General features: G+C 33.0%; 1 protein-coding gene across 1 annotated transcript; it reads left to right on the top strand.

The window, feature by feature from the left end:
- The first annotated feature begins 1,781 nt into the window (after positions 1–1,781).
- LOC148596866 (uncharacterized) lies at positions 1,782–13,880 on the top strand. Its single transcript, XM_088564434.1, has one exon. The coding sequence runs from the start codon at positions 1,782–1,784 to the stop codon at positions 3,387–3,389; it is 1,608 nt and encodes a 535-aa protein (XP_088420560.1). The 3' UTR covers positions 3,390–13,880.
- The last annotated feature ends 785 nt before the right edge of the window (positions 13,881–14,665 follow it).

The raw sequence follows: 14,665 nt of genomic DNA on the forward strand, positions 1-14,665 counted from the left end.
ACCGGACTTCGACAAAATTTCGACTTAACCGAAATTTCGAGTCATCCGAGTTCGAGACAACGAGAGTCGACTGTATAACATTTATGTAGTTACATAGAAGTTGTGATGTCTTTATAGAAAAAGATACCTAATGTTTGCAGTCTGCATTATCAAGATGGGAATGTGTGATATCTACATACCAAGTTTATTAGTGATATCTGCTTCACAAATGGAATCAATGATGTCTGCATTACAAAGAGAACTAGTGATTACTGCACCACCATGAGAACCAGTGATGTCTACATGGTCGTGGGAACCAGTGATGTCTGCAACACTATGAGAATCAGTGATATATACATCACAATGGGAACCAGTGCTGTCTACATCATCATAGGAACCAGTGATGACTGCATCACCATAAGAACCAGTAATGTCTGCACCACCACAGGGACCAGTGATGTCCACATCACCATAGGAACCAGTGACATCTACATCACCATTGGAATAAGTGATGTCTGCACCACTATTAGAACCAGTGATGTCTGCATCACCATAAGAACCAGTGGTGTCTACATCAACATAGGAACCAGTGATGTCTGGACCACCATAAGAACCATTAATGTCTGCACCACCACAGGGACCAGTGATGTCCACATCACCATAGGAACCAGTGACAACTACATCACCATTGGAATAAGTGATGTCTGCACCACTATTAGAACCAGTGATGTCTGCATCACCATAAGAACCAGTGGTGTCTACATCAACAAAGGAACCAGTGATGTCTGCATCACCAGAAGGAACCAGTGATGTCTGCACCACCACAAGAACCAGTAATGTCTGCACCACCATAGGAACCAGTGATGTCTGCGTCACCATAAGAACCAGTGATGTCTGCATCACCATAGGAACCAGTGATGGCCACATCACCATAGGAACCAGTGATGTCTGCATCACCATGGGAACCAGTGAGGACTGCATCATCATAGGAACCAGTGATGTCTGCACCACCATAAGGACCAGTGAGGATTGCATCATCTCAGGAACCAGTGATGTCTGCACCACATTGAGAACCAGTGATGATGTCACCATAATGTGATCCAATGACTTCAGTTTCACCCATGGGACAAGTAACATCTGTATCATTAAGAAGAGAGCTGGTGATATCTGTATCACACAGGTAGCCATTAATGGATTCATCATCAAAGAATTAAGTGATGTTTGCATTGCTAAGGGAATAGAAGTGATGTCTGTGCTATTATGTGAAGTAGTGATGTCTGCACTATCAAGGGAACCAGTGATGACTGCATCACCAAGGGAACCAGTGATGTCTGCATCACCAAGGCAACCAGTGATGACTGCATCCCCAAGGGAACCTGTGATGACTGCATCACCAAGGGATCCAGTCATGTCAGAGTCATCAAAGAAATTTGTTATTTGCTCCTCTAATGAAAAAGTGTTGTTTTCATCAATTGGCCATCTGTAGTAGTTACTCAATGAAAGCTAATAATAGTGTGATATAACTTGTGGGTTCTAATTTTAAAGAAAACTAATTATAGGTTGTTTCACCATAAAGGAACAACCAGTGAATGCTTTTTGGCGACCAATTTTGGATAGTTATTAATGTTTTCCAATTATTTAACATTATACAAATATACTGGTACATATTTAAAAGCAACCTTCTACTTTTCTCTTTTCAGGTCTCTACCAATAAGAGTTGACAGACGCAAGTGACACTGATTTAAAAATTAATGGCGTCTTAGTAGATCCAATCAGCTTTTACAGGGCATGGAGTCGGAGCGATGTCTTTTGAGTCAACAATGGTTCATTATAATTCAGAGGACAACAAACCGTGTTGTAAATTCTGTGGCAAGAAATTTGCCCAGTCAAGTTACATCAAGGCGCATATGAGACTTCATACAGGTGAGAAGCCATTTGCCTGTTCTTTTTGCCCAAAACGATTTAGTGACTGTAGTAATTGGAAAAAACATGAGAGAATTCATATTCGCCAACTTGGAATCAAAGTCGATACACCTCCTCCTCCTCAAACGAGAAGTGAAACCAGCAGAACAAGAAAATCTACGTCTGTAAATTCACCCCCTGTCAAAGTTAAACAGGAACCTAACTCTAATTCAAACTTTCATTGTAAGATTTGTGGTAAGGGATTTGCTAATGCAAGTAGTCTAACTACTCACAAAAGAATTCATAGTGGTGAAAGACCATATCGTTGTTCCATTTGTGGGAAATCATTCACACAAATTGGCACTCTGCGTACCCACGAACGTGTCCACTCTGGTGAAAAACCGTACGTTTGTAAAATCTGTGGACAAGCATTTGCACAAAGTGGAAGTTACCGCATGCACGAGAGACGGCACATGATGGAAATGTTACATCAATGTCCGCTCTGTCCAATCAAATTTGCAAGTTATGAAGATGCTAAACGCCATCTTGCTACACATTCTGAAATGTCTGAAAATGGTAAATCTGATGATACAGGATCTGGACGAAAGTCTACTGATAGTGCTGTTTCACCACATATTGATATGCTATCACCAAGGAGCAGTCATGCTGATCATCTGTCTCCACCATTATTCCCGTTCCCACCACAGATTCCTTTCGTGTCAGCAGGATCTGTCTGTTTACCTGTTAGTCTAACATCAAACACCAATGTTCCAACACCAGTAAGCCTACTGCAAACACAAGCTTTAAATCTCCAAGCCAGGTCATTAGTTGATTTTTATCGTCAACCCTTCGGTCAAAATGTCAATAATACCAATCCTGAGCGCCATACACATGAGAATAATGATTCAGATGTAGTAAGTACAACAACACGTAACAGGAAGTACAGTTCTGACTCGCACACATCCAGATCGGTGTCAACACCTGATGTAGGTAACCATAGTGAAAACATCAACAAGGCAAATTCAGATTCTGATATCAACAGCAGTGAAATGAATCCTAAAACATCAGAAAATTCCAGCATCACAAGTGAGCATTCTGACACTGTTGTTACAGAAGAAGCCCCTGCAATTTGCCGCACAAATCTGCACTCAAAAATACTTGGATCATCCAATTCTAGAAAGCAGCGATACCCTCAGCGTCGATACAGTTCTAGTGCCGTTATGGATCCAGATACATCAACTCAGCCGAGTACCAGCTTCATCTCCATGGAAACCAGTTCTAATGTGTCAGGTGATCTGACAGAAGATGACGGGAGAGAAGAAGTCAACACTTCACAGAAGCAATACCGTTGTAATCATTGTCATATTATTTATGAAGACTGTACATTGTATTTGTTACACAATGGTTTTCATTCTCACGATAGCGACCCATTTAAGTGTGTTATTTGTCGTAAATCATGTAGGGATAGAATTGAGTTCAATTGTCACCTGACGAGTCATTTGAAATAAGTCTGAAAAAAGATTCCAATTTTTCATTCTTTTAATTTTGAAATTTGTGGAAATTACTTACAAATTTTGGTTGATTTTTCTGAAGGTTGGTTTAAGTAATTCCCTTTTTTGTTTTGAACCTTTCAGTATCCTTCTAGAGTCCATGAAATGTTAAAGACTTGATAATTCAAAGACCAAAAACAAATGTAAATTTTTTTGTTTTTGTACATGTACATGTAAATGGTGGCATAGTTGGTGCACTAGATTGTAATACATGTATAAACGTCTGTTTTAAGACAAATATTTGACTGATGTTCCAAAGAAAAATAAATGTACATGTATATACAATTTTTTTTTACAAGGGCCATGTTACATGATAAACATTGAAGGTCATGTACAGAATGTATATGTTTATGACTCTTCGTTACGTTAACAACCAAATTGATATTGCAAAGAATGTGATGAAAGCTGTATATTGAACAGACATTTTTTTAAATGGCAGATATTGGTGCAGACTTTTTTTTATTTGATTACTGGTTGTCCAGTTTTATGCATTTAATGCATTACACTTTTTTAACATTCACTATATTGATCAGTTATATACATTTGTACATGTACGTAAGTCGTAAGGCCAAAAAAAAAAATGAAAATAGTCTTGTTTCCTGCTATCAGCAAGAAAAAAAATAGGGTAGGAATGTAGAGAAATTGTTTTTTTTTTTAAAGCATTTTACATTGAGTTAATGAAGAAACTATCTAGAGTACTTGAGCCAAAATGACCATAAAAAGTTCAGGGAAGGCAAAAAAAAACAAATAGGGTAGGAAGGGAAGCAGGAAACTAACATTTTTTTGCCTAATATGAAAGCCTGTAATGTAGATGTGTATTAGGCCATTCCATTATAATTTCTAGGTTTTCAGGCCTTGTGTCAGTTTTTTTAGGGTATGTCATCTCTTTTATCACCACATCTATAAAATAAAAACAAAAATGTGCTGTGTACCGCTTTCATAATTTCATCTAGCTATTATCCATGCGAGGAACACCTTCTCTGTTTTTATGGCAATAAAATAGGTTTACATTTAGTTCTTCCTCCTTCATTGATTTTCACTTAAAAGATCTTGAGAACCTCGAAATTAGATTCAAGTGGGCCAAACTGCATATTGAAGTGCTTATATTTTGTACCCTGTTCTAAGCATTCTCTTTTTAAAGCTTTAAGTATTTTTGGACATGTGTTTGTCACAAACACAAAATACACATGTTGTGTATTATTTGTTTATTGTTGTCAGTAGAATAGGGACCATTTATTGTTAGTTATATTAGTTTTGTGTGTTGTATACATGTGTTTGTATAATGATCAGCATTAAATATGTACATGACAAGGGAAGTAACTCTTGTCTTTTGTTGAATACTTTTTTAACATCATTGTCAAAATTGTGTGGTATATTTTTTTGTACATCACAATTTTTATCTCTTATTTTTAGATAAAACACAGATTTTATTTATACCTAGAAAGTCACAATTTTTTTATTTTACATATTACATCAATTCAATTTTCAGCTGCCATCTTATAGTGAAATGTTTCATGTTTTTTGTCTAATTTAGTCTCCTTAATAAATGTGCATGTTCAAATACATTCAAGACAGGTTGTTTAATATTTTAATATTTTTATGTTTTTAATGGCATTTTATTAGTCATGCTGAAGGGTGAATTTAAAAAAAATAGCCTCTGTGTTAGTCAAGATACTGAGCAATTTTATAAAGTTACTGTAAAAATCATTAAAATAGCTAGAAATACTTGTAATTTTAAGTTAAACAAATTTGAGAACTGAAATTTCTTTTCAGTCCATGAATTAGCACTAACGATTTGGTATGAGATGCTTTGATTTTTCATATGCCACCCCTTTATATTTAAATGCAATTTAAAAGAACAATTTTATTTTTCTACACCATGAACAAGTATGAACATTACATTTGCAAGGTAATAGCTACCAGAATTGTTGTAAATCTGTGCCAGTATCATTGTTGCTACATATGAAGGCCAAAATATTGTTGTTTTTTTGTAGTATTTGTATATATACATGTACATGTAATATTAATTAGTGTTGTGTTGATACTGTTGTAATATCATTATTTTAGGTCGCTTAACTGTCTCTTAAACTTTTTTATTTTGACTGTTTAATGTCAATAAAAAGGAAGACCTAGGTTAAAGGCATAACATACAAATCATTGGTACATTTGTGTAAACCATTCTACACTCTCATGTAAGCATTTAAGTAACTTAGATTAAACTCATTCTGTTTCAAATAAATGCTTGACAGGCTTTGATGAAATTGTATATAATACATACATATTTTATATTTTAAGAGTTATGTCCCTTTACTTAGGTTTACTGCCTTAAATTCAGCTTTTTATACATGAAAATGAATCACTGTACCTTAATCTTTTATAGAGTGTCTCTTTTTTACATACATGCACTTTATAGATGTCTCCAATTTTTGTAAGAAGTTTTTCATAACATTATCCTAAAGTAATCCTATGATGTTTATCAAAATCTAAATTTGTGGAACAATTAAAAGTGGTGGATTCAGGGGTGGGTCCAGGGTTTAAACCCCTTTTGGGAAATTTTGTGCAATTCAGAATAAAAATTGACCAAAAACTCAGTCTTCATGGTTAACATTTTGGAATACTAGCTCAAAACATTGAATTAATCACATTTTTCTTTAAATAGAATTGGGTTGTAACACCATAATTTTGAGAACTCGAGTCACAAGCCCAAAACAAGTTTTACTAGCCAGGACTTTTGGACATTTGGTTAATTTTGAAGACTGAAAATAGTCTGGAATCCCGCTTACTGAATCTCCCACTGTTAATAACAATTTGAAATCCATTAACATTACGCCTTTTCTGTCATTAATTACATAGTTACTTACACAAGATTTAGAGTACATTTAACATATGTGTACATGTAAACATGTACCTTGAAAGCATTTTAAAGCAGCATTTATATATATGTAAATATTGAATTCAAATTGAAGCATTATTTTTTCATGTTTGTTTTTGTACAATGGCATTTCATTTACATATCGCTCCTTATTCTATTTTCATTTAAATTTTATAGATTTGACTGTTTTTGTGAAGGTGAAGATGAAGATAAGAAATTTTCACCATATTTTTCATGTCCGCGGTCATTGAGTCATTATTAATGATATTTTTAATATCACAAACTATTTTTTTACTTTTGACATTCTGTTATCTCTTTTTTGCTACTTCATTTGATTAATTTCATTATTAATGATATTTTTAATATCACAAACTATTTTTTTTACTTCTGTTATCTCTTTTTTGCTACTTCATTTGATTAATTTTAGCCCAAATTTTGATGTGGTTAAAAATATACAATATTTATTTTTATGTTTTGAAAATGAATGTTGTTTTGTAAATATGGTAGCATAACTGATGAAGGGGTAGACTCAGTAAAGGGTTTCAAGGCAAATATTTTGTTAGAAATTCAACTAATTTTCTAAATACAGTAGTTAGAAAAAATTGAGAAGGGCCATTTTTAGGGTTTATCAAAGATATTGACAATTTGATGGACCTTTGTTAAGATACCATTGTTTTATTTTAGATGAAAGGCAGTATCCAGCCAGAAAGGGCAAATGGCCTGTGGGGCGCATTGCCTTTCCAACCCCAGTAAATAGTCCTCTGCTCATACATGCACAGTGAAACCTGTCTAAACCAGATGTTTTTTAAAGCAGACATGATTTTTTTTTTCGCTTTTTGCGGAATTCCGCTATATTAAATCTGGATTTTTCTGTTATGATTCTTTTTTACTGTATATTTACTTCCGATTTTTGCCAATTTCTGCTTTGTTAGGAGACCTCATAAAATCATCTGTTAAAGTCACTTCATCTCAAGTTAAATTTATTCATTTTGAATCTTGGCTAACCTGTCTAAACCAAACCAGTTTTAGAGTCCAAAAGTGTTATAATGAAGAGGGTAAGCACAAAAAACTAAGGTAGATGAGGTAGGAGGAAACAGACATATCAATTTTTTTTTGCCTTAGAGGCAAATGAAACAGGTTATTTTTTTGGCCTTAGAGGCAAATAAAGCAAGACATGTTATTTTTTGGCCTTAGAGGCAAACGCTAAATTTTAAATATGTTGCATCATTATAATGACAGAATAACATCAATTAATGCTTCCACTATTTATTTTTCTAACAATATGAACTAAAGCTGGGTGGCTTAAGGTTGAATTTTTAATTCAATATTATATGGGAGGAGAGTCAGAGGCCAAGTACTACTACTGTTAAATGAAATTGTTTTTATGAATTTGATTTTAAAAATTTCTTTTCATTTTTACTCAATGCCCAATACTAGCAACTGCTATAAAACAAGTGAAATTTGCTATTTTCAAATTTATTTTAAAAAATTGCAAATTTACAAGTTAATGCCATAATTGCAACTGACTTAAAATCACATGATAAAAGCACACAATGTTTATTTATGTTGCTGCATTATTTCATTCAAAACAGCAGAAATTTAAATCATATTTTTGGCTAAAATTACAAAATTGCAGTCATAAATGCATGCAATATCTTCATATTTTTAGGGATATTTTTTTTTATGTTTACTGAGTATACCCCTTTAAATGATTTTCTTAAAGCATTATTCAAAATAATTACAGATCAAAATTTATTAATTTATTTCAAGGAGTGGATTTACTAGTGGGCTTTCTATACATATTGCTGCAATACTTGAAGTCAGAAGCCAGTTTTAATCCAGTGGTAATTAAATTATTTTGAATTTCAGAAACAGTGAAACTCATTTAAATTGAACCCTGAGAAAACCAAAACCTGTCTAAATCAGGCTCTTTTTCATATTAAATTCAATGAAATTTGAAATTGGATATACACAGGAAAAATGGCAACCCATGATTTTCATATGTTTTGAAAGCACCTGAATGTGTTTAGGACCACAATTAAAAACATGAAAATCATGTTTCTAATTAATTAATTCATGAAATACAACTAAATGAAAATCATATGGAATTTATATCTTTTCAGTAGTTATTCATGTTTGAAAACATGATTTCATGTATTTTTAAGTAGCAGTCTTTGTAAGAATCATGCAAAGTCTGTAATATGTGATCACACCAAAAAAGCCTACACATTTTTATTTTTGTTACTAAGTTGTTTTGTGGGTCTATACTATGAAATGTATAATAATTCATTCTAATCTGTCTGCTCTTGGGAGATAATTCATATTGAAAATTCAATTGTTTCTGTTGCGTTTCATTGTCATTTACAGAGTTATCTCCCTTAATTTTGAATTCTATAGTACATTCTTTGTAATTCATATCTCATATGAACAGAGGTTATATGAAAAGCCAAATGTTAATTCCTGTTTACTAGAACATTGTAAACAAAATATCAAAAATAAAAATATGTAGGCTTTTCAACCATGAATCACATTTTGCATGATTCTTAGCTGGAATATTACTTAATAGCACAAAAACATATTTTTACTACACTGGTCCTAAATACAGGTTTCCAAATGTTTCTCCTATGTTAATCCAAAACCTGTCATTATTACCTTTTAACAAATATGGCCTCAGTTTCAGCAGAAATTTCCTTTCGACCATAGATAAACGTGTGAATTTTAAAGCATAGCATGCCCTAGATATGAGAAAGTTGCATTAATTTTATGCAAAATTATATTAAAGAAATAAACTGAGTTTTGCTGTTTTAACTTTTATAATTCTGCAGAGAGTGAGAAAATGAACTAAGACAAGATAGTGTTTTGAGATGTTCCCTATGTATTAAAGGTAAACTTTATGCACATTGACATGCTGCACCTACAAACAATAGGTGTTTTAAACTTGTTTATAAGTGGACCGTATCAAGTGAATCTCAGATGTTTATTTTTGCACTCTCTACTCAATTGATCAAGTTAACCTTGCAAAAGTCAAATTAGTTTTTTATATAACTTTATATAAACATGCTGTAACTTTATTTCATTTCTAGGGAATGATATGCCTTAAATTTATTCTGGCTACACAGGTTTGTCTGTAGTCAGAGGGAATTTTGTGGTGAAATTGAGGCAATATTTGTCCACGAAAGGTAATGATGAACCTTAACTGAAAAAAATTTAGAGTTGGTTTAAACAGGCTTCACTGTATTATTGTAAAGCTATTTATTTTATTCAGATATAGTTTTTAAAAGATGAACAGTTTACTTTTTACAAAACAGGGTATAATTTTTGAATATTTTGCAATGAAATTCTATTATGCAATTAATTGAATCTCAGCACTTAGTTCTTTTTGCAATAACAGTGATATTGTTAATGTTTTCTGTCTTTATTGTGTCTGTCAAATGTTTTTAAGTAGCTGTCTTTGTAAGAATCATGCAAAATCTGAAAAATGTGATACACCTCAAAAAAGGCTACATATTTTTATTTTTTATCTAAGTTGTTTTGTGGATCTATATCATGAAATGTATAATTATTCATACCAATCTGTCTGCTTTAAGAAGATACATGTAATCCACATTGAAAATCCTACAGATTCTATTGTATTTGAGTGTCATTTACAGAGTCATCTCCCTTAATTTTAAAATCTAAAGTGCATTCTATATAATTTTTATCTCCTGAGAACACAGGTTATATAAAAAACTATGTTAATTTCTGTTTACTATGACATTTCAAACAAAGTATCAAAAATAAAAATATGTAGGTTTTTTACCCATGAATTACATTTTGCATGATTCTTAGCTGGAGTACTACTTAACTTGAATTGATATCTTCTTCTTTTCTCACTTTTACACTACTTTGGTTATTTTTTATACTTTTTCACATGTTTACATATCTTTGTTTTATAAACCTTGATTTTATGTTAATGTTTTTGTTCAGCTGTATTTAATATTTTTCTCTCTTTTTTTGAAGTATTAGTCTCTGTATGAATCAGGCAGTGAGTGAAACATGGTATGAAAAAAAGTTTAATTTGACTATTTGCACCATCAGAATCAAGGCGGGAATTCCCATATCATTTTGGTAAATTGAGTTATAATTTCAATGAAATGCAATGAAAATGAACATTCAAGGGCAAAAAATACTGATCTCTGTCAAAAACTTCATTTTTCTAAAAAATTCTATTTAAAAATTCTAAGAAAATCCAGTGGTACAGAGATTGAATAATGGTCTTTCCTGATTTCATGTTTCTGATTTCCCCATTTTGTCTAATTCTTACCGAAATGTTCACTTTAAATATATGTCGTTGAATGTTTGAGCCATTGAGTACAAAATACTTTGTTATAATTATTTGGTTGGGATTTATATATAATATACAGTCAAGTGAGCATCCTTTAAGATCCCATGTAAACAAAAGGCTGTCAAAGAGACAGAAAACTTGATTTTCCGGTATTAAAAATTAGAATTGGCCCTCACTTGGTAATGGCAAAAGCCATTTTTGTAAAAATATAACCTTATCCAGTTCTCAGAAGAATCTGCAAAGTACCTTTCAAGTTATTGCACTGACAGTGTTTTGCTGCCACATGGCTGTCATACATCACTAAATTGATAACCATTTTTTCCCTTAGATTAGGGGTTTATTTGAATATAATTTTCTTGACTTCAATGGTGCTTAAAAATTTAAAGCTTGTTTTAAACAGTTTCTGAGATTTTTTTGCTTTCAAAAGCAAACTTTTATTTTTTAAATTTATCTGCCTTTGTAATTGAAATATCTAGCAGAAGTTGTGGATCTCTCTTTCAATGAGACAGATCCACAGTTACATGACAGTGGCGGATCCAGGGGTTAACCACCCCCTTCTTTTTTTGTCATTTTCATGTGTAAAATTGACAAAAAATAGCAAATAATGTCCTAGCACCCCCTTTTTCTGAGGAACTTGGCTGGCACCCTACCTTTTCAGTGTCGGGATCCGTTACTGCAAACAAATGCACAGTTGCATGTACATCATCTATTTTCTGCTTCTACTTTTGTAATATATTTTAGAGACATTTTTTAGATTTGTAATTTTATTCCATTATATCCAAACAAGTGCTTATATTAAAATTTGATGATTTTTGTTTTATGACTGATGTTTTACAGTAAACCATTGTCTATTTGTCTGTCATTTTATACAAAATTGATGGATCTTGATATTTTTTTTATTCAGTTAAACTGTGAATCCTAATTGTACCACATGTTCTGTTAAGGAGATGGACCTAGGGTAAGGGACATAACTCTTGAAATCAGTGATATGTTTGTATCATAATTAATTTCACCAAAGACTTTCAAGCTTTCATATGAAACAAAATGAAATCAGTCCAAGTTACTTTGATGCTTACATGAGATTGATATTACATGCTGAATACAAACATTCCAATGATTTGCATATGAAACAAAATGATTTGATGGATTTTGATTAATCTTTATAAAATGAATAACCTGTCTAAACTATACCTTGGATAAAATGGTTGCCTGTGTAAACCAGTCCTGTCATATTAGGTTTTAACCTGTGTAAACCAAACATCTGTCTTAAGGAGGTACACATAGGGTAAGGGACACAACTCTTGCAAATCATTGGAATGTTTGTATTCAGCATGTAATATCAATCTCATGTAAGCATCAAAGTAACTTGGACTGATTTCATTTTGTTTCATATGAAAGCTTGAAAGTCTTTGGTGAAATTAATTATGATATAAACATATCACTGATTTCAAGAGTTATGTCCCTTACCCTAGGTCCATCTCCTTAACAGAACAAATTTCTTTTTCCTATAGGGGTTGGTTTTGCCATTTCACTGTACTACATATGAAATCACTTTTTTTTTGGTTATCATTAATTTCTGAGGTTTCATTTCGTAGTTATACTCATACCAGTCTTAAGTGACTTTCCAAAGAAGAGCAAATTCATGGCTCAAACCAGTCTGAAGTGACTTTCCAAAGAAGAGCAAATTCATGATCACACAAGACAGGTGGTCTTTATGTACAGTTTAATTTTATATAAAATGCACCAGACAGGGTTGTTTTAATCAAGTATTCTTGGGAATACTGCTGGTCACTTAGACAAGTTTGACTGCAAACTGTAAAAAGGGGGGCCAAAAAGGGGACAAGCCTACTATGTGCTTTAGTACAGCTTTTTATTTTGTAATATATCTATATTTTCATGTTTTTACTTCGAACAAACAGCATCTTGAGATCTGATTTTATATCTGAAATGTACATTTGTATTTTTGACCATAAAATGTTTATTTTTGGAAATTTATGCCTATCCTTTTTTCTTTTTTTTTTTTTGATAAAAAATCAACACATGTATCATATTCTCTGTATTGTGATACAGGCTTGCATAAGAATTATGCAGGAATATTGGTTTTCTTCGCAATAATATTGAACATGATAATATGAGTTAACATCAATTGTCTACTTACAGATGCTACAGCTTAGTTTTTATACTAGCCTTTTAAAAATGATTCATGTTGAAACTATGATAATATGTATGGGATTAAGGCAAGATTTTTCAATGATTTCTTTGTAAATGGCTCTTATGAACAAAAACAAATCGAGATCTTCTCTGCAATGTGCATTTCTTTTACATGAGTGGTTTCCACCTTAACCTTCTTTTGGTCAGTACCATATCCAGTAACCGAGTTTTATGAAAATGCCAGTAACACATATAATATGAGTTGGCAAGATTCTATTTTAGGCATTTTTTGCGATAATGGACCAGATTCTGTTAGGGACCTTTGCAAAGTAAATAAATGAACTTCATTTTATTGTGGGTCAATAATTTGAATAAAGATGATTGTGTCATAGACATTTACAAAGTAAAAGTTTTCTACCTGAATATTAGATTGGCATGTGTTTTTATTAATAGACAAAGGTTGCAAATTATGTCATGTGTTTTCTATAGTTTCCAGAATTTTCGTATTTATAAGTAATATCCAAATCTGTAGTGTTTGACCTGTAAAAAAATATTAGATATTATCTGTCTGTTACTGGAAAACTTTGAAAGTTGTCTGATAGTTTATTTTGCAGGCCTTTATCATAAAAAAGAATCCACCTAATTTCAGTTAGGATCTGTTTTTGCAAAATAATTTCAGTTTGATATATTTCTGGCCTTTACTTAGGTATTGAGAGTCCACCTATTTATACCCTTTCTCAATGAGTTGGGAGTATACAGTGTCTGTCCATCTGAATATCCATGTATTGTATTTTTAGTCCACAAAAATCTTATGTTGTAGGAGGAATGGAAGATGAGGGGGATTTTTTTATCAGTAAATCAACATTCTGTTATTTACAATGGGTTGTACTATTCATCCTGTTTCTAATGCAGGCCTGTACTGTGTAAAGTAATAGTTAGATATATGTTTGGTGTTGTGGTGTAGATCGTAGTTTGTTTACATGTTGTTTACAACACAATGTTGGTGCTATTTATATATTGTTATATCTTGCTGAAGATATCAAGCTTTTTAGTTGTTGTTGTATAATTATGTTAGGAAAATAAAAAAAATGTAAAAAACTCATATTTTTGTTTCTTTGCCTAGAATCTGACACAGGGACGGGTCCAGGGATATTTTTTTGAAAGAGGATCCTCATGCCCATAATTAACCAAATTTTCCAAATTTCATGACATTTTGAAAAGCAATGGGGCCCAGAAATTTGTAAAAGGGGATCTCCTTTTGCTCCATTTGACCACCTGGCCCTGCCAATAATAAGAGTTTCGATCAATGGTCACAATTGATAAATTTTTACTATTTTCTCTCCTGCACTAACACCCGATGTGATGCAAAGCCAGATGTTAATTTCTATTAACTAACAAAATATCAAAAATAAAAATATGTACGCTTTCCAACTATGAATCACATTTTGCATGATTCTTACCTGGAATGCTACTTACGAAGTCAATCCCTTATCTTTTTAACTAGGCCCCGTGCAGGTCCGGGTGTTAAAAGAATAGGCCTGCAGCAGCGCTAAGCTTGTCGTAAAAGGCGACTAAATAGTGCTCAGAACCCTAGCCGGGGGCTAGGGCGCTTTGCCCACAGAGCAACTGGGATGTGTGCCCCAGATGGTGGAATGGGGTACCCCTGGTGTGTTACATGCTGGGGTTGTCAGGCTATAATATGGAAAACCTGACCGCAAACCATAGTGGTGCATCGTGTTGGGAAAGATGCCACGTTCCTCGCACGTTAAAGAACCCTACTGTGGTATTCTTCCGGAGTAGGAACCATAGGGCTCCGCCACAGGAGACTAAATTGCCGACCCTACCCACCTCTCCATATTTCCAGTGGCAATCAAAATTTGTCGACCC

This window comes from Perna viridis, chromosome 15, assembly GCF_037379345.1.
Source record: "Perna viridis isolate PV_CMFRI_1.1 ecotype Kerala chromosome 15, ASM3737934v1, whole genome shotgun sequence".
Lineage (NCBI taxonomy): Eukaryota > Metazoa > Mollusca > Bivalvia > Mytilida > Mytilidae > Perna > Perna viridis.